Genomic DNA, 27432 nt, shown 5'->3' on the forward strand with positions numbered 1-27432 from the left:
AGAAAGGCACATTTCACCTGGGGGATTTCATCTAGGGTTCCTGTACATATTTTGCTTTTTCTGTGGCGCCTTCTCTAATAGACTGTGGCCACTTAGAACCTGGCATTTCCCTTTGGATCTAGACAACATCATAACAGAAAAAAAAGTCATGTATAGAATGAAAATGCAGCAATGTCCTCGTTCCTCCACCAGAGGAAAATGTTACTAGCCAGAGGACTAGGACATTTGTCTTCCCATTTCTCTAGAGATACATATGCCCTTTCTTTGGATACGTGAAGTGAACGCCTGACGCAAGGAACACATTCTCAGACTTTTACATTGTATAATTGTGTCTATTCTCAGCTGTTGAGATGGAAGAGAGGATTTAAACTGTATGGTTTTCTTAAGAGGCACAATCAGACAAGAAGCTCAAGCCGTGCTGTGCCTCTGCTGCGATTTGTGCTCATAGTGGAGACAGTTCGGGAGCTCTGAGGTCAAGTGTGTGAACAATTGGGTTGCATTTTATTTAAGTGTTCTAGAGTTCCTTTCTTGGCAAAGATGACAGGGCGCCAGGGCTTGACTAGAACGCTTGGGTGTGACCGCTGTCACCCTCCATAAACAGCCAAACCTGACCGGTTCCTCCTCACAGAACCCCCAGATGTCCACGTGTTTTATTCCTATATCCTCCCCACTGATAAACTGTAGAAAGAGGGGAAATGAGGCAATCCCCATTGGTGAATAGCGTTTATTTTCTGGACCCCCTACCCGGTTTCCCTACGTGTACTCACTCCATTTTGGAGAAAGGGAATCAAAGTCACGAAACAGGTGAACTAAACAATAGTAACTTAGGGCCAGGGCAGCTGGCTTTAGACACCAGAGGGGAGTTCCACGGGCAGTGACTCCTGGGTGACTATAATAACCCTGAGCATCTGAATCAACCAATTCAGAGGTTTCCTGATTTGTCTAGTAGAACAAAGAAGATTGCTGTATCAGCAACACGCAAGCCCAGGCTCCCCGGATCTCCTTAGGAGAACCACCTCCCAGTTTTAGAAATGGTTCTGAAACCTGAGCAGAAAGCTTGTAACCCAGCGCGATCATGCAGGCTGATGATCTCCAAAGCACGGAGTCAGACGCTTTCTGAGAAATGATAGTTTCAAGCCAGCAATATGGGGTCGACAGTTACTGTTGTGGGATTACAGCTGTGGAGATTCTCCTCAGAAGAATCCCAATTGATTTGCTTTTTTATTAGTTGGAAGCCACTTTTAGTTACTGGTGCACAAACTTTCTTTATCCTTAAATTATTGTCAGTTGGTTTTTAAAGTTTCAGAACTTTATGGATCGCTCCTTGACAACACCATTGCTGTCACAGTTTCTAAGGTTCAAGAAAGGCCTTGGCATTTGGGTGTTTTCCCTGAACTGAAGCAACTCTCTCTCCATTTGCATCTGAAAACCATGAACAGCAAGATATTTCTAGTGTAAGAGTCTGACACTCCCTTAGACGAACAACCCCAGCCGTCTTGGGTTCTGACAGTTTCTCAACAAGTGGTATTCGCCCTGAAAGTTCCCAGTCTTAAGGCTGTCATTCCGTGAAGCTCGTGGTGTGACTGGATGCGTCTGTATTATTAACATCCGCTCGAATCCACTCTCCACGAGCAGGGGGGGGGAGCTCTGCCAGTCCTGCTGCATTTGGCTTGCGGACATATCAGGGGCTCTAGACCCTGACCCTCCCATACCTTGAGACGCTTCCGCTTCAGTCGCCAGTAAGTAGACGAGTTATCCAGAAATGCCTGCTCACCCACGACTGTTCTGTGGAAGTGTGAGCACTGAGAAAGACACAAAAGATAAGCCTGTGTGAATAAAAACACTAAAGGAGGACAGCAGATCTTTCAGGTTCTTGCAGTGTGGTCCTCCGCGTATTTGCAGAATCTAGAGCAAAGGCAAAGTGCATATGTGGGTGGCAGGCAAACCAGCCTCCCTCTGACAACATGTGCCTGGTGGCTTTTTCAGGAATCTGGGGACATTGACTTCCACACTGACAACCGTACAGTGTCCCCATCCCAGTGTCCTGCTGTGCGGCCAATCTAGCCTGATCGAACAGTGGGTAGGGAGAGAGTGGGTGACTCAGGGCCACAGTCTGGCCGTTGGTGTGTGGGAAGCAAGGCAGGGAGATTGGATTAGAACAGCAGAAGGAAGAAAGAGTGTCAGGCCGCCCTGGTGGGATTTGACAGCAAAAGCCTGAGAAGCACCGGCACCAGCCGGAGCCGAGGGACTGGTTCCGAAAGGGCTCGAGGATGTATTGTTGGAGGCCCTTCTCGGGCCGTGTTGGGAAGGGAGCTGTGCTCAGACAGCTAGAGCCCAGCCGCGTCCGCGCACCTTCATAGGCCGCCCGGCTCTGTGGCCCGGCCTCAGGCCTCTGCTGAGTGACGGCCCTGCAGCCCTACAGGCAGCTGGTCAGGGGGACCGGCTGAACCTTCCCCTGACCTCCGCACACGTCTGCTGTCCCTCCACGGCCACTGTCTACCCGTTAGTTTGCAGTGTGCTGTTCTACATTTCTGTGACCCTCGTTAGACCGGGAAAGATGAGCCCTCCGGCAAAGCACTTCTTTCCTTTTACTCTAAGTGCGTGACTTCGGCCGCTCTGTGGGGAAGGGCTAGGTGCCTAGACAGAAACTTGTAAACATATTGCCTAGAAACTTAGGAAACAAATCCAACCACTAATCCTGATATAAGAAGGAAGAGCAGAAAATAGTCTTGAATTGAAAATGGAACTTGGAATAGACCTAGTCCTCAGCTGCTGCAGGTAAAGCCCATCAACTCTCCGCAGACCCACAGCCCGGAGAGAACTCCAGCGAGGCATTCGGCGCAGAGCTCTCTGACAGCTTGGCTACGGACCCGTCTTCAGACCGACGGGGTCTTGCAAGAGCTCATGCAGTCCCCACATCCAGCACTTGGCTGAGAGCGGGTTGCGTTTTGCCTTCCCGCCCTGACCCCCTCCTCAGCCTTCTCATCCAGCTAAATTAGGAACAGTGCAGTGCTGGGATTTGGTTTTTGTTTGTTTGCTTTTTGAATGCCAGCTTCAAACAGGGCTTATGCTGTTTTTTAAGCACAAAATAATTCAGAACATTTGTTTAAACGAGTGCTTCTATTTTTTTTTTTTCCTGTAGCACATACTTCCCCTTCTGAAAAGCTCAGAGTCAGATGAAGAGCCCACTAAGCATGTGTGCTCTTCTCATTTGCGTCAGCCTTTCTGCGGGTCACCCCTAGGCAGCCCTGGGCTGAGGTGCTGCCTCTGTTTCGGACACTTTCTCCCAAGGGGCACTGTGTTCTCCTAGAGAAGGTCTGGCCTGAGGAGGAGACTCAGAAGGGTCCTGCCTGGCAGAGCCAGGGGTGAGGGAAACGGGGAGAGGCTGGCTCCTAGGCCCCACCACCACATATCACACACCCTTCTGAGAACCTGTCTGTTCACTGGCTGGACCAAACCCTTCTGTGCTGCACCCACCAGCCAGGCACCCTTTTAGCTGTTTTTCAACATGATGAAGGCAACAGACAAGAAAAACAGTCTGTCCCTGTTGCAGAGGGACAGACTTTCCATCCCAAAGAAGGGGCAGCGTGAGCCCCTCCTCACTCTTTGTTTTGAGGCTTCTAAAAGCCTTTTTGAGCCTTTTAGAACATGCTTAGATACGGAGGCCGAGCAACAGAAGAGGAGTCCATTTTAAATGGAGATGCATCACCTGAACCTTCTGTTGACTCCACTGTTCAGTGATGGAGAAGCCACCACCTGCTGCGTGGCCAGAGGTGGAAAGAACGGTCCCTCCTTGACATCTTCCCCGAGGAGGAAACCAACCATCCAGTCTCCGGCTATAGTGTCCTTGGTCTCGGACGCACCTTCCGCACGGAGAGCTGGCCTCACTCTTGTGTAGACAGTGCAGAGTGATGGCAGCGTTTCAACAATGAGGTCTCCGGGCTTCACCACATTCCAGCCCCACAGATAGCTCAGGAAGCTCTGTTCAAGAATACCTCCCCACCTAGGCTGTCCATGTGAATTCACTTACCAGCACATTTTCAAAGGGCCAGTTAGGGTGATGAAACATCAGTTATTAACTGAAGGTAGAGTACGTTTGTTAGCCTGCCCTCCCTCTAGACCACGGCAACAGAGGAATAATTTTTCAGTAGTGGGAGAGGAGGCTGATTTGGAAACATGGAGCAACACAGAGGAGGGCAGTCCTTGGTGGGCAGCTAAAGGACAGCCCTGGGCTCCTGGGGAATAGAGAAGTAGGTTACATAAAATTGGGGGAAAGGCAAGAAAGACAGGAAGAATGTCTTAGTCCATTTGGGCTGCTATTACACATTACCAGACTGGGTGGCTTAAATAACAAGCAATATTTCTCACAGTTCTGGAGGCTGGGAAGTCCAAGATCAAGTCACCAGCAGATTCAGTGTCTGCTGAGAGCCCATTCCCTAGCTCATAGATGGCATCTTCCTGTTGTGTCCTCACATGGCAGAGAGAGCTAGCTAGGTCTCCCTTCTCTTGTAAGGGCACTAATTCCATCAGGAGGGCCCCACCCTCAGGAGCAAATCACCTCCCAAAAGCACTGCCTCCAAATACTATCACATCAGGGCTTAGGATTTCAGGATTCCTAAGATTACAAGATATGAATTTGGGGAGGACATAGACATGTAGTCCATAATAGAGATTTCCAAAGATACACTTTACCAACTTTATAGTTTTGCCCAGGGCCATGATGCTATCACACGCCATTGAAGATCGTTGAGAAGTGACATCTTGTGAATTGGCAAGATTCAGGGACTTCAGCGTAATAAAAATCACAGGGCATTTTTTCACTGTAATACTTTCCCAAGAAGTTGATCTTCCAATCTATCGTATGCTAGTAAAAGATCTCAGGAACACAAAATGCCAGTTGAGTTAAAAAACAAAACAAAACAAAACAAAACTGGAGCCAATGCTCTATTTCTGGTGACAGTGGATCTTGGGTAGGTGACACCAGATCCACACTCCCTGAGGTAATGGCAGCCCCCAATTAAGATGACGGCAGAAGCTCTCAGCACTTGCTAACATCATCCCTGTAAGACTGTAGATTCTTAAATTCATTTTAAGACCCACTAGTTCCTTATTTAGTTTTCTACTTGAAGAAATGCTATCTGAATGCCAGAAGAAGATCATGACCTTCTATTTTGAAACTGTATCTTGCAATAGAATGTTATTTGTTTATGGGATTCCAATTTCAAATTGGGTTATTTTTGACAGCGCTGCACGTAGCGTCAATATACAGGCCACAGTGAAGAACGTCTTAATTTAATTTTCTTTTATGTGTTAATTCTGTAATTGCTTCCCAACCACACAGCTCAGTAGAGCGAGGGACATGAAGTGCTTGCTGGGGGTGCTGGCAGGGAAGGACATTTTGTAAGCGTTTTTAGGCATTGATGGGTATACGTGGAACATTTTATGGCCAACAGGTTATTTAAGACTGTGCAATTAAAAAGCAATTAGCATAACTAACGTATTGAAGGTTTTAGATCTCTGACAACTACAAAAAAAACCATAAAGGGGGGTACTATAAGATAAAAAAGGATTGCACAATTATGTGATTTTTTTTTTTTTTAAACATCTGTGTATCCAAAGAAATTTCTAGCAGGGTTTGCAGCCAACACGATGCTCCTTGGTTATTTTGTGCTTCAGAATATTGGTACTTAAACCTTTCTTCACTTACCTCCCACCAGTTACTCTTAGAGGCACGTTGGGATGAGGGGGCTGGCAAGGAGATGGCATGAAGAAATGCTAGAGGGAAGAAAATGAAATTGTTAAACCAGGGAGAGGGCGGTGGAGATGAGAGGCCCTGCAGTGTATGAAAGAGCCTGAGATCCATCATCAGACAGCCTTACATTTTAGTCCCGCCTCTGCCACCTGCCCTGCATAAGGCCCTTAGAGTACCGTTTTCCCCACCTGTAAGATGAGAATGACAGCCGCAGCACCCACTCATAGTTCTACACGGTCGGCGTAGTTCGTGAGGTGGTCGTCCACGGGGCCCGGCATTCGGCCGGACATCCAAGACCTGAATGATGCAGTGCGGTTGTTCGGCTCATACCACCTCTCCACCCCCGCCTCTACGGACTCTTCAAGAGAGAGCACCTCGCACTGTCGGTGGGGATGCAAACCGGTGCAGCCACTGTGGGAAACAGTATGGAGGTTCCTCAGAAAATTAAAAACAGAACTACCATTTGATCCAGTAATTCCACTACTATTTAGCCAAAGAAAAGCACTAATTCAAAGGGCTCTATGCACCCCTATGTTTACAGTAGCATTATTTACAGTAGCCAAGGTATGGAAGCAGCCTAAGCCTCTATCAGTAGGTGAATGGATAAGGAAGGGGCGTGGGGGGGCATTCATCTACAATGGAATGTTACACAGCCATAAAAAGGATGAGATCTTGTCATTTACAGCAACGCAGAGGGACCTAGAGGGTATTATGCTAAGTGAAGTAAGATCAAAAAAGACAAATGCCGTAGGATTTCACTCATGTGGAACTTAAAAAATTAATAAATAAACAAAAAGCAGAATCAGACCTATAAATACAGAGAACAAACTGAGGGTTGTCAGAAGGAGGTAAGAGGATGGGCAAAATGGATGCAGGGGAGTGGAAGATACAGACTTCCAGTTATGGAATGAGTAGGTCATGGGAATAAAAGGCACAGCACAGGGAATGTAGTCAGTGATACCACAATAGCATTCCATGGTGACAGATGGCAGCTACGCTTGTGGTGAGCCTAGCGTAACATATAGAGAAGTTGAATCACTGTATTGCACACCTGAAACTAATGTCACATGAAGTGTCAACTATCCTTTAAAAAAATGTTTTAAAGAGAGAGCACCTTGATGCTTCAACCTGCCCACTTCCTTCTCTATCTGCCTTTGCTTCAGGGCAATAGGGGCAGAGCACAGGACAGTAAGCAGCAAGATGGGGAAGGGTTTAAAGTAGGTAGAAGGAGGAAGGGAAGAATGAAGGGGGGTAAACAGAAGGGGGAATGAACCATGAGAGACTGTGGACTCTGGGAAACAAACTGAGGGCTTCAGAGGGGAGAGAGGTGGGGGACTGGGCTAGGCTGGTGATGGGTATTAAGGAGGGCACATATTGCATGGTGCACTGGGTGTTATACACAACTAATGAATCACGGAACATTGCATCAAAAACTGGGAATGTACTGTATGGTAACTAATATAACAAAATAAAAATTATTAAAAAAATAAATAAAATAAAAATAAAGAGCTCTTTGGGACAGAGTTTCTCCCAGCATGCAGAATGTGGCAGGTGATCCTTTCCAGACATTATTAGCAGAAGGCAGCCCTGCCTACTGGTAGGTGTATATGGGGAATGAAAACCATAAAATGCTTAGTAACTTCTATTTTTTTAAAGCGTGTCTGCCACCCAGAGTGCTTCTGCTCACAGCACCTGGTGAGAACCACTGCTGCAGGATATGACCACATTCGGTTGTTTTTAATTAAATGAAAACATTCCTTCCAGACCTGGTATACATTTGCCCACAGATAGTGTGTTGGATCACTTTGAATGTTGCTGGTCTAGAACATTCTAGAAAGGGGAAAGCCAACTGATTCCAAGTCATTTGCCTTGGTTCTAAAATATGCTGGTTTGCAAAGGAAAACAATAGTCATTTATTTCATTTATTCCAGAACATAATTGCTGAGCATGAAATTCGTAATATCTCCTGTGCTGCGCAGGACCCGGAAGACCTCTCAACATTTGCTTATATCACAAAAGATTTGAAGTCCAATCACCACTACTGTCACGTGTTTACTGCCTTTGATGTGGTGAGTACTGTCTTTGGACGAATTAAATATTGACCCAAATGTACCTGCAGTTTGTTGAAAGCTCAACTTGCAGTAAAGAAACTTGGCTTTTTATCAAGTGTTAAGGTATGCCTAACGTAAGGTATTTTGCAGACTCGGTTTTTCTGAGCTTTTTCTATCTTGTCACTCATCCATTAAATTTAGAACTCCGCTTCTACTTGGTATCCAAACTTCTATTGCTCCACTACTAACTTCACTTTTCAGATTTGACACATCCCTTTCTTTCTTTGGTACCAAAGTATAGTAATGCCTCTTGGTTTTTCTGGTGGCCACTTCTAAAATAGTAGGGTATAGTCGTCTAGGATTGTTGGGAAGGAAAATGATTTCAGTGCCCCATATGTTATTTGCGGCCTCCTATATTGAAAAGTAGTCAAACGAATTAGACACCTACGAATAATAATTGGGAACACCAAGGCTTGATCTGTTTGCTTATTCAGAAGTTAGTCTTGTAACGACATACTTACAGTATTACAACACTCACAGTCCTGTTTGTCATTAGTCTAAATATTAGCCCTTTATTACAAACTTGAGAAATGAAAGCAATTCTAGAGAACAAGTGTTCCTTGAAGGTAGGTAGATAGATACCCTCGATGTGGTACAAATTCTTGAGGCTCTCTCTACTACAGTATATTGGGCATTCTGTATTTGAAACTGATAGGGCAAGTATGGCTGCAACCATGAAATAATTTGTAATCAGAAGAATTCTAAAATGTCCCTTTAATTTGGCAGTACTGCTCTGTCCAGTGTGTTTGACATATACATATTTAAAGAACTGCACAGTAAGTGCAGTATTACGTATTCTTGGAAAGCCAGCGCACAGTTCAGTGTCCTGGGTGAAACTTCTTGGAGCAGGCTTTGTCAGCTCTGGCGAACGCCCAAGCACCAAAGACCCATAATCCAAAATACACACCGTTCTAAGGCACATCAGCTCACGCCCAGAGCATTTGTGTCATGCTGCAGGGGCTCATCTCTTTCAGTTTTTGGAGAATGAAAACAGGAAAGAATGTTCATGTGTCTTTAAAAAAAAAAAATCCCTTCTATTTTGGGAGGTATGTGAAAAACAATATAAAAGTGGTACGTGGTAAGAGTAAGAACTACAAAGCAAAGCCCTTGAAGGCTGCTCTGAGTATCTGGCTGTGTCTGTTTGCATGAGATCGATGGTGTTGATTCAAGTCATTTCCGCATTAGGTTTCTGGTGCCTTAAACACAACTCACCGTTCTTGTGAAATGCCGTTGTTTCTGTAAACAGCAAAATTCCATTCTCTCCACGCATATTTTGGTTTGTGTGAAACACCTTTCACTGTGGCACCTGGATTAGTGTCAGAGAAAGAACAGGCAGATCAGAGTTCACAGCCCAGCTCTGCTTCCTGCGCCCTGGTCGTAGACAAGTTGCAGGACTTTTCTGAGTCTTGAGTTCCTTTGTCTATAAACCAGGTGCAGGGATGTGTACCTCACGGGTTTTCATCAGGATCGAAATGAAGGAACATATGGAGACTGCGTCATAAATAACAGGTGTTCGATGTTAGCTCCTTTCCCACCTCTTCCCTCTCCTTGCCTACCGACATCACAATCGACAGCCCGGTCCCCTTTCTGCTAAAAGACATAAAATAGATCTGCCACAAGCATGTTTATGATCCAGAGTTTTCCCACTGCTCTTGTAAAAGGACTGAAAAAAAAATAGAAGCAATAAATAAATAAATAAAATAGAAACAAGAGAAAGAAAATAATTGACTCTGCAGGCCTTAGAACGGTCTATTGCCTCCATGCAATGTTCGCACGGCATGTCAGCCTTAATATCGTGATGGCCTTCAGGATGAATCCCAGACTTTCCTTGACTACTGCGGCATCTCTTTCTAAATTGGTTTTTAAAGTAATATATAATTGGCCTTTGTGATCACACCCCAAACATTGTCCTATATTCAAACTAAAAATGATTCCTATGAGCCATCGGCCCCCTTGAGTTTTTGGCAGTGTATGTGTGGTGTCAGAATACCGAGGCGAAATGGGGGGGAAATAGTCAACTGTTTAGTTTTAGGATTGACATGATGTCCCCGATACATTTGGAAGCATGTAGAGAATTGCCTCATCTTTTATCTTTTCACCCAGGTGTTCGATTTACGGTAGACCTTCACGGGCTTAGGATTCTGGTATCAGCTCCAAGGGATTTTCATCATATACCACAAATCCACCATTTTAATCCTCTCTAGGTGAACACAGTTTGTCTAACTTCAAAAATAGTAACAAAGACCACCAGCCTTGACCTGGGCCTTTGAGCAATTTTGAGATGCAACAAGCTTGGCTTGCACTAAAAAAAAAAAAAAAAAAAAAAAAAGCCTTTTTGAGCATGGATTCTGTATCTTTATATAGCACAGTTCAATATTCAGTCCAGTCTGGAAGCCTTAAAATTTTTTTGATATGAGTCACTCTCCTAGGCTTGCCCAAATGGCAAAAAAAAAAAAAAGAAGAAGAAATAAGAATGCCTTAAGTATACATTTTATCTTTTAGCTGATATGTATGCATACATATACATTTTTTTATTGCAAAGTTATTGCTGCTTTGACCCTGTAAAGCTTTTACAGGTCAAAAAATGTTTTTATGATTATCTGCTGTCAGTGAGAAAAGTCGGTGATGTCTAGAACACTTCCAGTTTATGGAGAGTTAGATTTGAAATTCAGAGTATTTTTCCCACAGAAGTCCTGTGGTCTGGGAAAGGAGGCCCAAGTCCCCCCACAGATCTACCATGTGAGTTGAACATAGTTCACTTACTAAGGGACGTTACCAAGGCTTTAATATGCTCAGATGCTGGGAGGGGGTGGAGTGCGCCATGTCTCCCGAGTTCATCTGGCTGTTGAGCTTTTTTCGGAGAGCACCTTGCAGGGGTGGCATTCTACAGAACATACTTTAGCAAATGTTATACTTTAGGATCTCTAAGCCTGTTTCCATTACTTAGAATCTATCCTAAATTCAGCTTGTGATAGTTTCAGTTTTAGATGACAGGTAGGTGAAAATAAAAAGACTGGAGCAAACGCAGAATTAGGGGGCAGGTTCCCATGAGAAAAGCTGGTATGTACCTACTGGCAAGCACCTGACCTCCTTGCATTCTAGACTCTCACTGTCATGACAGTGAGAAAACCTCTCATCCACTGCAGAACAGGCGTCTTCCCAAATCCCACCTTCCAGGCAGTGAAAACTTAGGGGAAGAGGCAGCTGTAGGACTGGGTAGAAAAGAAGGATGTGTCATGATCTCAGATGGCCGAAGGGGAATACCATGCAGAGAGAATTGCCAAGGCGGGGGGTACAGGGAGGGGGATGAGTGTTTCATTGGCCACCAGATCCCAAAGCTGCAGTGATCATCCTTAGAAGGACACTATGAGTAAGAAACAGATATAACCAAGGTAACTTGGAACCTGTCATATTCTGTATACTGTTCACTCAATCTAGATTTCTAAGTAATAGAATGAGGTAGGTAGGTCAGAAAGATTTTAATGCATGCTCTGTGGGACTACCAGATTTACTGCAAAAATCAAGAAAGGACCTTACTGAGTAGTTATAAAATATGAAAGTTTTTTTTAAAATAGCATTAAAAGCCATGACTGTTGCTAGACCCTTGCTAATTCTCATTTCTCTTTAAAGAATATGTTTGCAGTCTGATATTTTTAACCATGCTCCTTTTTCTCTTACGTGCGACTCCCGAGTTCTGTAATCTTCGGTGTGCAGCACGCGGTGTGGCTCAGGCTGGCTCAGGAATATGCAGGGAATGTCGAAGTCATGACGCCAGTGGGTGGTGGATGTGGGAGACGAAGCTCCCGCTTTCCTGTGCTTTCTTGGCTGAATGTGGGCCACGAGAGGAACTAAGCTGGAGAAGCAGAAATGACGGCACGCAGGCAGACATGTTTGGTGGACTGTGTGATAGCAGCTGATAGTACTCTGCCGTCAGCACGGACCAGCAAGCCAAAGCACAGAGGGAAAAGGACGGTAGAGTCAGCCGCACCGTCCTGACCAACGGGACCTACGCCAGCTTCTGACTTTGCCTCTGCTAGGAGGTTCTGGCTTGGCTTTCTCATCTGTTTAACGAAAGTAAAATTCCCGAGCCCCCCTCTCTTTCCCACTTGCAGTGAGATGCAATTGGCAGATGACTGTGTATGCGTGTTTGGTACCCCACATCATGATTTATGTGTATATTGTGCAGTGACCACTAGAACAGCTCTAGCTCCTATCCGGCAACCTCGCAGTTAGTTTTTTCCCTTGTGATGAGAACTTTCAGATCTACTCTCTTAGCAACTTTCAAATACACAGGATGGTGTTGAGAACTGTAGCACCGCGCTACCCATGACACCCCCAGAACTCGTAACCGCGAGTTTGTACCTTTTGACGCCCTTCACCCGTAGTACCCGTTTGCAAACGGTAGAATGTGGGGTAGCTCCAAGTCCCCGATGAGACGTATTTATGACTGACGTCGCAGAGGTTGTCGGACAAAGTGGGAACTTGGTGCAAGAAAACGGTTGCTGTTGTTGTTGACGCCAGCTGGCCTCTGACGGCTAAATTAATACTGTACGTGCAGCTCCGTGGTAGCTTTCGTTCTTTCTCATTTTCTCCACCGAGAGTCACCCTCCACCTCTTTGACCGTGAGACTGTGAAAGTACATGGCAATAGAAGAAAATGTGAAAGTGCATAGAGCCCTTCGGATGGAACTGTAACACCTCCCCTGGCTTGTCTGCCGTGTGTAATAGCAACCGACAGCAAAACCCAGGCCGTCCCCTGGCCGGCGAAACTCCTCAGCAAGTCAGTGTCAGGAAGAATCCTGCTCCCAAGAGCAGCGAGGGGCTCTAGTTGAATTTAAAAATGGCGCATTGGCAGCCCAGTGGTTCTTTTTTTTTTTTTTTTAATGATTTTTTATTATATTATGTTAGTCACCATACAGTACATCCCCGGTTTCCGATGTAAGGCTCGATGATTCATTAGTTGCGTATAACACCCAGTGCACCATGCAATATGTGCCCTCCTTACTACCCATCACCGGTCTATCCCATTCCCCCACCCCCCTCCCCTCTGAAGCCCTCAGTTTGTTTCTCATAGTCCATAGTCTCTCATGCTTCATTCCCCCTTCTGATTACCCCCCCTTTCTTTATCCCTTTCTTCCCCTACCGATCATCCTAGTTCTTATGTTCCATAGATGAGAGAAAAGCCCAGTGGTTCTTATACACCACCACCTGTTCCCTCACCGAGAAAAGGAATAAATTAACACTGTCAGGGTGCATTTGTCTTTATCTTTCAACTCCATTGGCATAAATCATTGAGAATTAACCAAGTCACAAAGTCAAAGGTGGGTGGATATTCAAGGAATAATACTCTTTTTTTTTTCTCTCTCATCCCTATTTTTTGTGGGTGAGGGAGGGATGGGTGTTATTAGTGCCTTAAATCAATCCCATTTTTTGTGAAGTTAGAGCAAAAGACCTTCTGGCATTTTTTTTTTCACAGATTGGCCGCCTTTGTACATGTGTTCATATAATATAGCCTCCTCCTGAATGACTAAAAGTCGCATGTCATGTTTAGAGGTGTGGCCTTCAGAATCAGGTCAGCACCTCTTAGCTTTACAGTTTGGCCAAGAACGAATCCTCAGTTTCCTCATCTGCAAACAGAGGTGGACGACAGTGCTCCGCACTTACAGCTATGCTAAGAATTAAATGAGCTACTACGTGTCCATTTCCAGCCCAGGGCGTTCAGTCATTCTCAGCTGCTGGGGACAGGAGAGGGAGTAGTAGCCGTTGCCGTGGTGTTTGTGTTCTTCTTGTCATCAGAACCTGTATGAGGATTTATGTCCCAGGTTTTCATATACAGCATGTGTTTGCTGCAGCAGTATTCCACACTTTGAGGGAAAAAAAATCGAAGTCCATTTAAATACATTTATTGAGTGCCTGCTATGAGTTAGGCACAGGTCCCTGCTCTCCAGGAGCTCGTAGTTCAGTAGAAGAAGTAGGGACATAACAAATAGTTGCAGTAAAATCCCACCCATGCTATCCTGGAGCTGGGCCAGCACCTAGCAGGCCTGGGGCTCCCGGAGGAGGCGTGCTCGGGCTGGAAGCTGAACGCTTAGTTTGCATGAACATGTGACAAGTTGGGAGGCATGACAACTCATTAATTCACTTTGCAGTGGTGAGCTCAGGGCATTAGACACACATCTGTGATAAGCAAGAAAAAATCATTTATATTTACTGTGTTTATTAAGCCAAGGAGATTAACGTGTGCATTTGAGAAAGATTTTCAATGAGAAGGGTTAAAATAAAAAGGGTTTTGAATTTGGGAAGTGCCCCTTTTCAAAGGCATCACAAGTTAGTGGCGGGGTTACTGTTCCACCGGGAGCTTTGACTTTTGAAGAGTGAGAAGTTGAAACCTAGCAAATCTCTCTTTTGACACCCTTTCTCCAAATCCCTGCCAAGTAACAGGGAAAAGATCACTGTGTTTCCCTTCTGCCCTGGCAAGCCAGTCCTCCAGCATGGCTGCCCGAGGCCTGCTATCCAGCCAACTTAGGCTGTGGTTCCATGAGGATAGGTGGGTGACCACGGGGCACAGGTGCGTGACCGCCATGGTGAACCTGGAACGTTACAAGAAAGCAAGTCCTGTCTTGGGGAGGAGGGCCCAAACTCCCTGCTAAGTCTGTGCTAAGCCAGTGCGCACTCAGGTACTCAGGGTGAGGCGTGAGGTTAAACTGTAGCAGGTAATGGCGGGATGCTCTGCCACCTTTAAAAATCTGGTTTTTGAAGAACATTTAACAGCAGGAAAAGCCATTCATCATTTAATGTTGCGTGAAAAAGCAACTTCTGAAACCACACACCAAGTATGATTCTAATTTTGTTTTAAATTCACATACATATTTATATAGCATATCAAAGTATTTGTGTGTATATGTGTATATATATACATATGTGTGTGTGTGTGTATATATATATATATATATATATATATATATATATATATATATATGAATGTAAAAAGAAAATAAACCAAAATGCAGTATTGGCTATATTCCAGCAGAATTTTATAGGTGATTTTCTGTTTTCTTCTTTATATATTTTAAAAATTGTCTACATGTACCCCTGTTATAGTTAGGGGAAAATATTAACGTCATGATTCTTTCAGTGAGCTGAAATCAGCCCTAAAGAGGCTATCTGCACGTTGACCAGCCAACATGTCAGCCCTGGACCAGACGCCTAACGTAAGACCTGTGATGGGGCAGTATTTATTTCTACAAATATAATCTATCAAGATTGATTTCTGGCTTGTACTTGAGAGAACTAACTATAGGTAGAGTTAAGGAGATGTCAATGAATTCTGTGAATATGCTCAGAATATTCTCAGAGTTATTTTTGCCTCAAGACGTGGGTGAAGCAACTTGTAGATGAAGCTTACCCGAGGCCTTAAAAAACAAGAAGTACAAGCAAAATACAGCCGAGAGAGAAATTCTGGAGACCCCACTGAGGACCCAGATTGAAAACCACTTTCCTTTGTCTTCAGGCCCTGTGGCATTGCCTGTACTGGTTTGGCGTGTGTGCACTCAGGTCGACCTGCGGGAGAGAAGAGAGGCGGCAAGAATTGTCTCTGCCGTCCATGTTCACCCTTCTCTAACCCTTAAGTGCAAGTCCTCTGATCTTAGGGACCTACCAAGCAGCTTCCTTTTTTCAGTTCTTCCAACAAACATTTGTTGAGCACCTAAGGTACCCTAAGCCTTAAAGACACAAAGTCAGATGAGACTAGAGCCCTCAAGGAGCCCCACCAACTGAGAGGGTCGGACCTATAAAGAGAAAATACTAGTAAATACCATGCGGTAAGTAGAGCCATGTCAAGGTGCTGCAGGGCTGCCTGAGGAGGGACACTTGGTTGAACCTCGGGGTCAGGAAAGGGGATTAAGAGAGGACTCCTAGAAGATAGAATGCCCCCGGTGAATCTTCAAGGATGAGAAGTAACTCACCAGCCAGATGTGAGAGATGGGAAAAGGGTGTTTTGCCAAAAGCCAAAGCCATTTTATAATAGACAAAAATACTTGGCCTTTTGGAATTGTTTCTGGGGTGATTGTTGCCACGAGGACATCCTGTGAGATGAAGGCCAGCCCCTTGGTCACCGCATCTCTAGGCACTGGCTGATAGATTGTCGAGCCCGGCAGTCTGGCCTTTGCGTAATATGCTGCTATTTAACGTGGTGTCAATTCACATACATCTCTAAACTGAATCCATGGTTGGCTAGGTGAGGCATCAGCTTCTAATCATACAGTCCTGGATCCCCCAGGGTACAAAGGGACCTCCAGGTCACCTGGACCAGCCCCCAGTCCCAGTGCCATCTCAGTGGCGGGGATGGGTCCCATAGGTGGGTAGCCCATGGCGGGTCTGGCCCATGCAGGTGATCTAGGCATGGTCTCGATGCACCAACGTTGATGTAGCAAACCGGAGGCTCCTCATAATGCCCTTGGCCCCTTTGCCCCATCCGGGCTTCCATGCGCAGACACAGCCCGTTCCTTGACTGTGTGTGTTTGCATCTTCTTCAGGTGTGGGTAGCCTCTGCTGAGCCCCAGAGGCCAAAGAACAGCCAGGTGTGGGCCTGTAGTTTTCTGGGGCTATGGAACTAAAATGTCCCTTCAAATGCACTTACTGAAATGTGGTAGTTGTCTTTTTAATGCTAATGGAAAACGCCAGTAGGTAGGCCAGAACGGTCTACTTGTAAACAGCAGCCTCCCAGCCTGGGCCAGCAGGGCCCTCTCTCCCCATGGAGATGAGAAGGCCACACATGATGTGCCCTGTCAGCCATTTTGGCAGTAACAGGTTAAACAAAGTGAGCTCTCAAACAAATGTTTACATGAAGAAATGGACACCATTTATACCGTATCTGTTTCCGTAAAGTATTTTAAGGCCGCTTCCATAAATAGGTGTGATAGATCTGAAATTTAGGTACACACAGATCTGAACTAGGGACAAGACCTACTAAAAGGAAGATCAACACCAAGGGGAAAGTTTTCACATCGATATGCAGACCACAGAGTTGTACTCTGGAAGAACTTTTTGTCCTGGGTCTCCGTGGCAGAGTATTGTGCGATAGCATCTTACTAACATTCATACAGTGAATCTCCCGAACACGAGACTCTTCCTTTCAGGCGCCTCAGTAACAGTGGAACACCGGCAGACTCACGAAAGCAAGAAGGCAGGAACCCAGTGGCACGAAATACTGGCTCATCTGAGGTCAGATCTGGGTTTGAATCCTGCCTCTGCCCCTTCCTAGCAGTTTGAACTTGGCCAAGTTAATCAAACTCACTAATGCTGAGCTTCTCGCACATAAAATTGGGGGTGGTGATTCTCGCTTTACAAGGTAGCTGTATGAGGAGTGTCACTGTGAGGGTGAGCTAACCCACATCAGGCACTGAGCAGGTCCCTGGGGCGCAGTGAGCAATGTCACGTGGTAGTCGCTGCTAGCACGGCCTCATCAGCCCTGCGAGCTGAAACAGAGTACGGTCCGGGCACAGGCGGTCCAGCGCGGTGCAGGGATAAAACCCAGCACAGCTGGGAGAGTGGGCTGAGTGCGTGCCTGTAAGTCAACGCCCACATACAGGTTTTCAGCTGCGCTTGATCGAACTTGGACAGCAGAAGGCTCAGCTCTTTGCTCTGTACCTGGGGTAGAGGTACTGGGGCTCCAGGTTAAAGAAAGAGCTAAGTATTCTAAAATTCAGCTGAGCAGATGTTAGAATTGACATCCACTGTGAAAACTGAGGAGGCTAAATGAGATTCTTGGCCAAATGGATGGCCAGCCCCTCTGGCACATGGAGGCAAGCCAGAGTAACACCTGCAAATAGGGCCTGGGTTTTGCTTGGAACAGTTTCCAGCCCTCTCTGCCAAAGAATGAAAAGGCACCTAGAACCCCAAGGTGATGGGTAAAGAATAAGTACACTGTTTTTGAGCTAGAATATTTTCTCGTTTTTAATTATCAAAATGGAAAAGCTTATTCTTTTTTATGACTAAAATTATTCATCTTCATTTGAATAAAGTTCAAAACATACAAAGAAATACAAAGAGAAAAGTCATCCGCAATCTCAACACTCAGTGATAACCATTAACAACATTTTAATATATATCCCTGTTTTCTATGCACATAGATACCATCTATGTTTGTACACATCCATGTATTTTTACTTAGTCTTTCAACCAGTTTTTTTTAAATGACTCAATTTTCATTTTAATTGGCTGACTAGTGTTCCACTGTGTGGATCTATGCAGTGTATTTAATTAGTCCCCTATTTATGAAAATTTAAAACATTATAATGAATATTCTGGCAAATATGCAAGGCTGAATCCTTCAGCCTAAAAAATGTTCAAGCCCCTACTTTATCAAAAATGCTTGGGCTTTTTTTTTTTTCTTCTAAAAATGAAAGAATGCTTTTGTTTCCTGTCCCATCCTGGGCCACCTCCACAGTTGCCCCTCCAGGCCTCTTGATGATGCAGATAAAGCTTATTGCTAGGACAGAACCAAAAGGCACCCCTACAGTGGGACACCCCAAACAGAATCCCAGACTGGATGGACAAGAAGGACACAGTGGATTCCCAGGGGCAAGCAGGGTCAAGAACCGGGCTCTCCCCGAATTTGTTTGGAGGTTTCCAACAAGGAAGGGAGAAGGAAACCCCTCACAGGAGGGATGGGATGCAGGCTGGGGCTACAGTTACTGGGATAGTCATTTTCGATTCCACCTGCCAGTGTTCTGTGCTTGTGGTGAGAGCTTATTTACTGTACAGTGTGCTTAAACATTTCTAATTTTTATGAGCTGGTTCTTCCTTTATAAGCTGACTATTCAACATATTCACTTCTTCCTTTATTATAACGATCATCAGGTTATGGAAATGATAAGTATTAATTTTTCAAATAAAACACAAAAGGATAAAGCAGGGGAAAAAAGCATAAAAGAATCCTAGTGATGCATCAGTTAACATAAATACCTGGGTGACCAGAATTTTTCCTAGAGGACAGATTGCCCACATCTCTGCTGCACTTTTTCTAACACCAAACTGAGCAATGTGCTGGGTGCAGCCTCAGGGACTAGGATGCAGGACAATGAAGGACACCTCCATGAGCCTCCCCTTTTCCCCATCATTCAGTGAGCATTCCTGGACACTTGCTGTAGGCCAGGCACGGGCCAGGCATTAGGGACTCGGCCCTGATACATGGAAGTCGCTCAGTCGGTATCCAAGGTGGTCAACTGCAGTCCTGACTGCCTTGAACTCACAGTAAATGCAAGCTTGCCTACACAGCCCCAGTTTGCAAAAAAAAAACAAGTTTGTATCCCTTGATTACTATTAAGATCTATCCTTAAAATATGATGGCTCTGCAAATTCCTCTAATGTAACAATTCTTAATTCACAGAACAGAATCCCTAGGGGAGAAGGGAAGGGCTTTAGAGATTGGGGTGTTCTCCCTGAGGTGGCTGTGCCCATTGACTCGGGATTCCCTGCCTTCCTCCTAAAGAGCCTCTGCTGGAGAGAGTGTTGCCCGGCTTCCCTCCTCATGGAAGGGGCACTGCCGCCGGCTGAGAATCCTTGTGATGATGGATCACAGGAAATCACAGAGGACACCCTTTGTCTGGAGGCTGTCTCTCCACTGGTCCTGGCGTGAGACCCAAGCAAATTATGTACCTGTAGGAACCCTCACCCTAGTCAAGATGCCCTCCACCCAGGAGCTTCTGTATTTAATATTTTTAAGCTTTTTTTTTTTTAACCAGTTTGCAGAAGTCATTTATCTTAACTATAGTTCTAAGCTATAGTGGTCAAGAGCAGGGCCTTCCAACACCTGGATTCAAATCCTAGCTCTGCCAGGTGCTGGCTTCATGACCAAGTTATTTAACCATTCTGAGCTGAATTCTCTCACATGTGAAATAGGAATAACAGCTCCATGGTTATTAATAACCCCTACAGGTGGTGGTTGTTAGGATTCAGTGAGAGAGTCCACGTGAATGAAGCATGTCCTGCGCTATATGGCACACAGAAAGTAATGAATGTCGCTGAAACTGTCGTTGGTTAAGTGTAATCGTGAGTGATTCTCAGATCAGTCCAGTGAAGTCACTACTGCATGTTATTATCTCCATTTTTAAATTAAGAAAAATGAGGCTTAGAGCATGCTGTCCCCAGTCATCATCCCGCATGCCTGCAAACAGGCTACCCGCTTTCAGTGGTGGTCTTTGTAAGGTAGAAAATGCTCGAGGCCAATTGCCATAATAAATGTGATTCTAGAAAGAGACTCATGCTGGAGAAGCCAAGGCAGGTATTTTCCAGTAAGCCAGGAAGGGCAGAAACAGAGACAGGTGGGGTTACATCATTGGAAAGATGTAAAGTAGTGAAGGTAAAGTTAAAGGAGTTTGAATTTATGCTCAAGGGAGGCAGTGACTAGAGATGAGTAAATGGTTGTGCCAACTTAGAAGGACATTCCAGCTCCGTGGTTTGGGCTAACGTGTGAAGGGACACCTTAGTGCTTACTGTGATGCTGTGACCAGGACGGGTCACAGGACTCCTAGCTTCCCCACGGCCAGGGCTAAGGGTGGGGTGGTTCCAGGAGTGACTCCCCAGGACTACATACTGTCCATCCCAGCTCCCAGGCTGGCAGTTCCTCCTCCTGCTGCCTAAATGAGGAGCCAGCCGCTGTTAGCATCACATGGTGTTCCAGTTATCTGTTGCTGCTTAACAAACCATTCCAAAACTTAGTGACATAGAAGAATATCCATTTCATTAGGTTTAGGATTCCGTGAGTTACGGATTTGGGCAGAATATGGCAGTTCTGCCCTTTTCTGCTCAGCAATCTCGGGCCTCTGCTGGGGTGGCTCAGTGGGCTGCTAATGTTAGGACAGCTCTACTAGGGCCATCTGTCTGCAGTCTTGCGTCCTCCCTGTGCGGCGTCTCCCAGAGACTGAATGTCCAGGATGACTCCTTCGCTGTGTATCTGGAGGCAAGTTTGGGATGACTGCAACTGCTGCTTCCTACCAGGCGGTCTCTGCCTCTGGCTAGCTTGGACCTTCGCACAGCACGGTGACCTCGGGGTGGTCAAATGTTTACACATGGCTGGATTCCCTCTGAGCAAGTGTTTCAAGAGGCCTGGATGGAAGCTACAAGGCTCCTCACAACCAAATCTCGGAAGTCCCAGCATGTCACTTCTGCAACATTCTGCTAATTGGGAAAGTCAGTAGAGCCAATCCAGATTCAAGGAGGTAAAGAAACAGACTCACCCTCTTAGGAGAAGGTCATGGCGTGTACACAGGGCAGCAGAATTGATGGCAGCCATCCTGGAACAAGCTACACATGTGGGTAGAGTTGAGAACATGGGCTTTGAGCCACAAATACTGGTTCACATCACAGCTCTGTGACTTTCTAGCTCTGTGATGTCAGGCAAGTTACTTAACCTCTCTGAACCTCTATTTCGTCACCTATAAAATAAGGATAATGGTATTTTGCAGATAACTGTGGTAATACTTAGATAAATCTAGTGCTTGGCACACTCAATTCCGAACACCTGTAAAGTCCTTACTTAATGGTAGCTATGCTACCGAGAGTCATACCGCTGGATAGTATATCTGTACTGTATGTAGGGTAACTGTAGTGTACCTGTAGTAGGGCTGTTTCTCTAGTTTGTCCTTTGGCTGCCCATTCATTCATTCAGCGTGCATTTACTGAGAGCCTGCGGTGTGTCAGGCACAGTCTCGGGCACCGGCCTCCCCGCAGCTGCGAGCAGAGAGTGGCTGGGCCTTCAGGTTTGGGGGCAGCATCTCTAGCTCTTCAATGCCAGCCAGCATCACCAGGGTCGGCAAGCCTGGCTCACAGGAGGAGGCGAGGCTTGTGACCTCAGCCTCTCTGATACTGCAGTATTCACTTTTGGTCTCGTCCTAGTAGAAACTCCTACCCTCACAGTAACTGTCCTCTCATTTAAATAGTGGGACTGTTACTAAGGAGAGGCGGGAGAAATGAATCTTCCTCCCCATCTCAACACGTGTCTGCAGGTTGATCTGATGAGTGTTCCCCTCAGGGGCCCTGGTGTGTCAGTACTCAGCACTCCAGCCCCATCAGAATCAGTTGCTCCTCATGCCCATGGGCCCTCCCTGGCTTTCAGAATCAAGACCTCAAACACTGAGGTGACAGAAGAGATAGGAAAGGTAACGGTGTCCAGCTCTTTACTATACCTAATTATAAGGAAAAAACTCTGTAAAGCATTCGAAAATCAAGTGAAAAGCAAGACTCAAGAAGAACACAAGCCAAACCAGGAGAGGCCGTTTGGCACAGTCTGGTCTCAGTGTCTTATTTGAGCAGTTTCCTAACACCAAGAACTAATTAAAAATGAAAAAGCAGGGCTTCTAACCCGGCACCTTTCAAAAACCTTTAGGCTTCCCATAACAGTCATGTGAAAAATCTCACTTGCTCAAATGAGCCTCTTTGACTTTCATTTGATGACACTGGAGCTTTAAGTAAATCTCACTTTCAGGAATTTGTTTTTAGGTTAATGATACAGGAATTCACACTCATTAAGCTCCACTGTTCCAGTAGCTAAAAGCTGAACATTATAGAACTGCTGAATCTGCCATCTTTCCCTTAGTCCATTTGCCCACCCAGAGCATGACTATCTGCTACATAGCTCTGACAGACGGACATCAGCCAGCTCCACAGTCGTGCTGAACAAGACCAAGAGCCCGTGACTTCACATGGAGACTACAGAAGTCAAAAGCCCCAGTCTGCCTTTCAGAGGGGTCCCTTCTGCACGCTAGGAGGCAAAGCTGACGATGACGTGAGTGCCAAGTGTAGGCAGTCGAAGGGTTCAGCCCTCTTTGTGCAGTGATGGCCAGAGCTGTCTGCCAGCCCTCCTCCACTATCATTTGTCGGTGCACTGCTAATTTACTAGTCTGACTCATCCGTGGAGGCAAACATGGGATCAGTGTTCATTGCAGGAAGTGCTCAGTTGGCTGTGCAAGTTTCAGTGTCTCCAGCAAGCACACGTCTGTCTTGTGGGGCCATCATTTCTTAACACGTCACTCAGAGAAGACACCTCCTCTGTCAAAACAGATTTCAAGCTCGGAGGCATTTTCCCTCCTTCAGTCTAAGACCACAATAGCCTGGCGTTGATCTGAAATCTGGTCAGTGCACAAACCCATGGGCCTCTTCCACATGGCCTCCAAAAGCCAGCCTGTTTCTCCTTCACTGTCTTCATCAAGTGGGAACAAACCCAAACAGTTCTCCCCATCATCATGGGGATTGAGCTATTCTGTGGCTTGATTTCGAGGGGCCAGATTGGTAGGGGCCATAGTTGGAAAAGCACATAAACAGAATGCCATTTCTGTTTTGAAAAATGAATAGACATTCTAGGGACACTGATCAGAATGAAAACTTGAGACAGACCATGCCTGCTCTCTGCTGGTGCAGTGATTTTAAGAAAGTTCTCTGTGACTGACAGGCATCTACCTGTTTGGTGTGCTGTGACCTCAGGGGCATTGTCAAGACCCTGCCTCTCTGGGGTTAGACAACGTCATGTTTTCTCCGTGAGAGACGACCAGATGGAGCTGTGCTGGGAAGAGAAGGCAGAAACCAAAGATACGTTTCTGGAGAAGAGAAAAGAAAGCTAGAAGTCGTCTTGAAGGAAGTGATTGAAGGTCCGAAGAAAAGAACCTTTCTCCCAGTCACTGCTTGGCATGGCATTTGGGCCTGACAGAATCTCCTGTCTCTTGCTGATTTGATGATAAAATATGGAGTGGACCCACAGGGAGAGCAAGCGCCTCAAGAAATAGATGGATAATTGGCTCTGTTTGCATGCTGGCTGCTGTAACTGTGAGACACCACACCAGCATGACTAATGCCTCTCTCCTCCGCCTAAATTAGATTTTGATTGTGCTTTAGAGATGTTCACTGAATCACAGATGTTTGAGGTAAAAAGATCCAAACTTCTCAGGAACACCTCCTGTGGAGTGTGTGGGCTCGTCGTCACAAGCACGGCTGAGGCGCTTCCAGAACTCAGATGAAGGACCGTAGTAACCCCTTATCTTCCAAGGCCTGGGAGCAGACCAGCTGCCCATGAGGGAGGCTCTGAATGGAATAGGCTCCTGGGGCCAGTGGGTGTGGGCCTGCTCCCCATAGGGTGAAGTTGGGGGTCGGCTCCTTAGCGTGGCTGTCAGCCAATGCATCGCATGCTAGCTAATGCCTCATATAGACTCTAGATTGGACCTGGGGTTTCCTGTTCTTCACAGATTTCCACTGACTCACTGCCACACCAGGTGGACTAGTTCAAGGTCCTTGCCAGTTCACCTCCCACAGTGTTCCTCAGCTACTCAACTTGGCCAACCTGCGGTATGCCATAGTAAATGCTTTTCTCTTTTCTCTTGCAGAATTTAGCCTACGAAATCATCCTAACACTGGGACAGGCATTTGAAGTTGCTTACCAACTCGCACTACAAGCAAGAAAAGGGGGCCATTCCTCTACACTTCCAGAAAGCTTTGAAAACAAACCCTCCAAACCCATCCCCAAGCCTCGTGTCAGCATTCGCAAGTCGGTGGTAAGTAGAAACAATACAGATGTTCTGAAAATCTTGAGCTGGAGGGAGAGGAAGCGGTTAAGCAGGTCCCGAGTGATGTGGGGGGCCTGCCTTTCTCTGTCTCCCTTGGCCTCATTCTCCTGGCATGTGTCCTTCATCCTCCCAGCCTGGTTCCTGCAAAGTCTCGGGGGACCATCTGTCTGAACCTAGAGTCTCTCAAGAAAATTCCACTTTCTCTGTCACCTGTGGCAGCTCTGTGAGAGGTGGACTGGGTGCTGCTGCTTCCTTGATGAATCTTTCCTGAAGGTTCAGGCAAGCTTGGGAACAATGTTCCCTGAGGCTTCACGCCATCCCACCAGGGGCCGAAACCTCTTGCGAGCCACAGGCCCTTGGAGAGGTTGGCACAGCTTCACAGCAGGGCGTCCCAGGTGCCTGCTAGAGGGAGCTAGCCAGATGCACAGGCTGTGCCCACGTCTCGGGTCAGAGCAGAGCGGCCCTCTCCCCCTCTGCCAGAGGCTTGGATGCCAGCTTGCGGCAGGCTTTCTCCCAGCAGCTGGGGCTTCCTGCAGAGCGGTGACTCTTCAGAGGGTGCAGCCCCTCCTTCCTCCTCGTCATCTGCCTTCCTCCAGGAATTTCCTCCCCTTCCCTCCCACAAGCTCTGTAGACATCTTGTCCTAACAGACTTTTATGACTTCAAAGCGGCCTCCTCTGGTAGTAGCAATACCCTGAAGCTGGAGCGTTCCCAACCAGCCTCCCATCTGGCTTCTGCTCCGGCTGCCGTGTGTCATCCTAGGAACGCTGGGGCTCGGGACAGACAGGAACCCCCAGATGCCTTGCTCCCACACCCACATATCCCTCTATCTCTAGCTCTCTCCTCCCCACCATCCCCCTCTTGTGGGGTCATGGGGGAAGTCTAAGATCTTTAATGTTTGTCAGGAAGCACCTGCCTTTGTGACCATGTGGCTTCTTGTTTTCTTTTGGGCCTCTACTCCTGCCACCATTCTTGGCGACTTCAGTCCCTTCAATCCCTTGGCAGCTTCAATGGGGACAATCCCTCCAGCATCTAGCCTCTGCTCCTTGACTACTCACCTCAACCCCACTTCAGCCATTCACCCCCATGCTCATCCCTCATCTCTGAGCATCACCAGTAACTGCATGTCCTCTGAAAACCTTCCCCTCAGACACCATGGTCCCGTCACCTCTGCACCTACCCAGCCCCACTGGTTCCCAATCCTGTTGCACTCCCACAAACCCAGACTTGTATGTTCAGTTGCTTCTTTAATATCTAACACACATCTGAAACATACAATTTGGCTATTGTAAACAATGCTGCTATAAACATATATCTTTCCAAGTTTTCAGATTCTTTGGGTAAATACCCAACAGCGTGATTTCTGGGTTATATTGTTAATTCTATTTTTAATATTTTGAGGAACTTCCATACTGTTTTCCACAGTGGCTGTACCAGTTTGCAATCCCACCTACAGTGTATGAGTGTTCCTTTTTCCCCATATCCTCACTAACACTTGTTTCTAATGGTTTTGATTTTAGCCATTCGGACAGGTTTGAGGTGGTATCTCACTGTGGTTTTGACTTGCATTTCCCTGATGATGAGTGATGTTGAGCATCTTTTCATGTGTCTGTTGGCCATTTGTGTATCTTCTTTGCAGAAATGTCTATCATGTCTTCTACCAATTTTTAATTGGATTATTGGGGCTTTTTGGTGTTAAGTTGTAAAAGTTCTTTATATATTTTGGATACTAACCCTTTATCAGATATGTCATTTGCAAGTATCTTCTTCCATTCAGTAGGTTGTCTTTTAATTTTGTTGATTGTTTCCTTTGCTGGGCAGAAGCTTTTTATGTTGATGTAGTCCCGGTAGTTGATTTTTGCTTTTGTTTCCATTGCCTCAGGGGACATCTAGAAAAATGTTGTTATGGCTGATGTCAGAGAAGTCACTGCCTGTGGTCTCTTCTAGGATTTTCATGGTTTCAGGTCTCACATTTAGGTCCTTAATCCATTTTGAGTTTATTTTTGTGTATGGTGTAAGAAAGTGGACCACTTTCATTCTTTTGCATGTAGCTGTCCAGTTTTCCTGGCAACATTTGTTGAAGAGACTCTTTCTCATTGCATATTTTTGCCTCCTTTACTGAAGATTAATAGATCATATCATGGGTTGGTTTCTGGTCTCTCTCTTCTGTTCCATTGATCTATGTGTCTATTTTTGTGCCAGTACCATACTGTTTTGATTATTACAGCTTTGTAGTGTGTCCTGAAATCTGGAATTGTGATACCTCCAGCTTTGTTCTTCTTTTTCAAGATTGCTTTGGCTATTCATGGTCTTTTGTGGTTCTATACACATTTTAGGATTCTTTGTTCTAGTTCTATGCAGAATGCTGTTGGTATTTTGATAGGGATTGCATGAAATCTGTAGATTGCTTTGGGTGGTATGGACGTTTTAACAATATTTGTTCTCCCGATCTGTGAGCAGGGAATGTCTTGGAATTTGTGTCATCTTCGGTTTCTTTCATCGGTGTTTTATAGTTTTCACTTTTTTAAAAGATTTTATTTATTTATTTGACAGAGAGAAAGACAGCCAGCGAGAGAGGGAACACAAGCAGGGGAACTGGGAGAGGAAGAAGCAGGCCCCCAGCGGAGGAGCCTGATGTGGGGCTCGATCCCAGGACCCCGGGATCACGCCCTGAGCTGAAGGCAGACAATGACTGAGCCACCCAGGCGCCCCAGTGTTTTATAGTTTTCAGAGTAGATCTTTCACCTACTTGGTTAAGTTTATTCCTAGGTATTTTACTATTTTTGGTACAACTGTAAGTAGGATTGTTTTGTTAATTTCTCTTTCTGGTACCTCATTATTTGTGCATAGAAATGCAGTTTCTGTATATTGATTTTGTATCCTGCGACCTTACTGAATTCATGTATCAGTTCTAGTAGTTTTTTGGTGGAGTCTTGAGGGTTTTCTATACATAGTATTATGTCCTCTGCAAATAATGAAAGTTTTACTCCTTCCTTACCAGTTTGGATGCTTTTCATTT

The 27432-nt window shown here is 45.8% G+C and overlaps 1 protein-coding gene across 1 annotated transcript in view; it reads left to right on the forward strand.

Annotated features, from left to right (window-relative positions):
• Positions 1–27432, forward strand: part of LOC123780713 (ankyrin repeat and sterile alpha motif domain-containing protein 1B) — a 371480-nt gene that overhangs the window by 335390 nt on the left and 8658 nt on the right. Inside the window, exons 10-11 of the mRNA XM_087868839.1 lie at positions 7684–7821; positions 24236–24403. Coding sequence (XP_087724965.1) covers positions 7684–7821; positions 24236–24403 — 306 coding nt within the window. The remainder of the gene's footprint in view (positions 1–7683; positions 7822–24235; positions 24404–27432) is intronic.

Source organism: Ursus americanus, chromosome 17, assembly GCF_024610735.1.
Source record: "Ursus americanus isolate L20-20 chromosome 17, mUrsAme1.1.p, whole genome shotgun sequence".
Lineage (NCBI taxonomy): Eukaryota > Metazoa > Chordata > Mammalia > Carnivora > Ursidae > Ursus > Ursus americanus.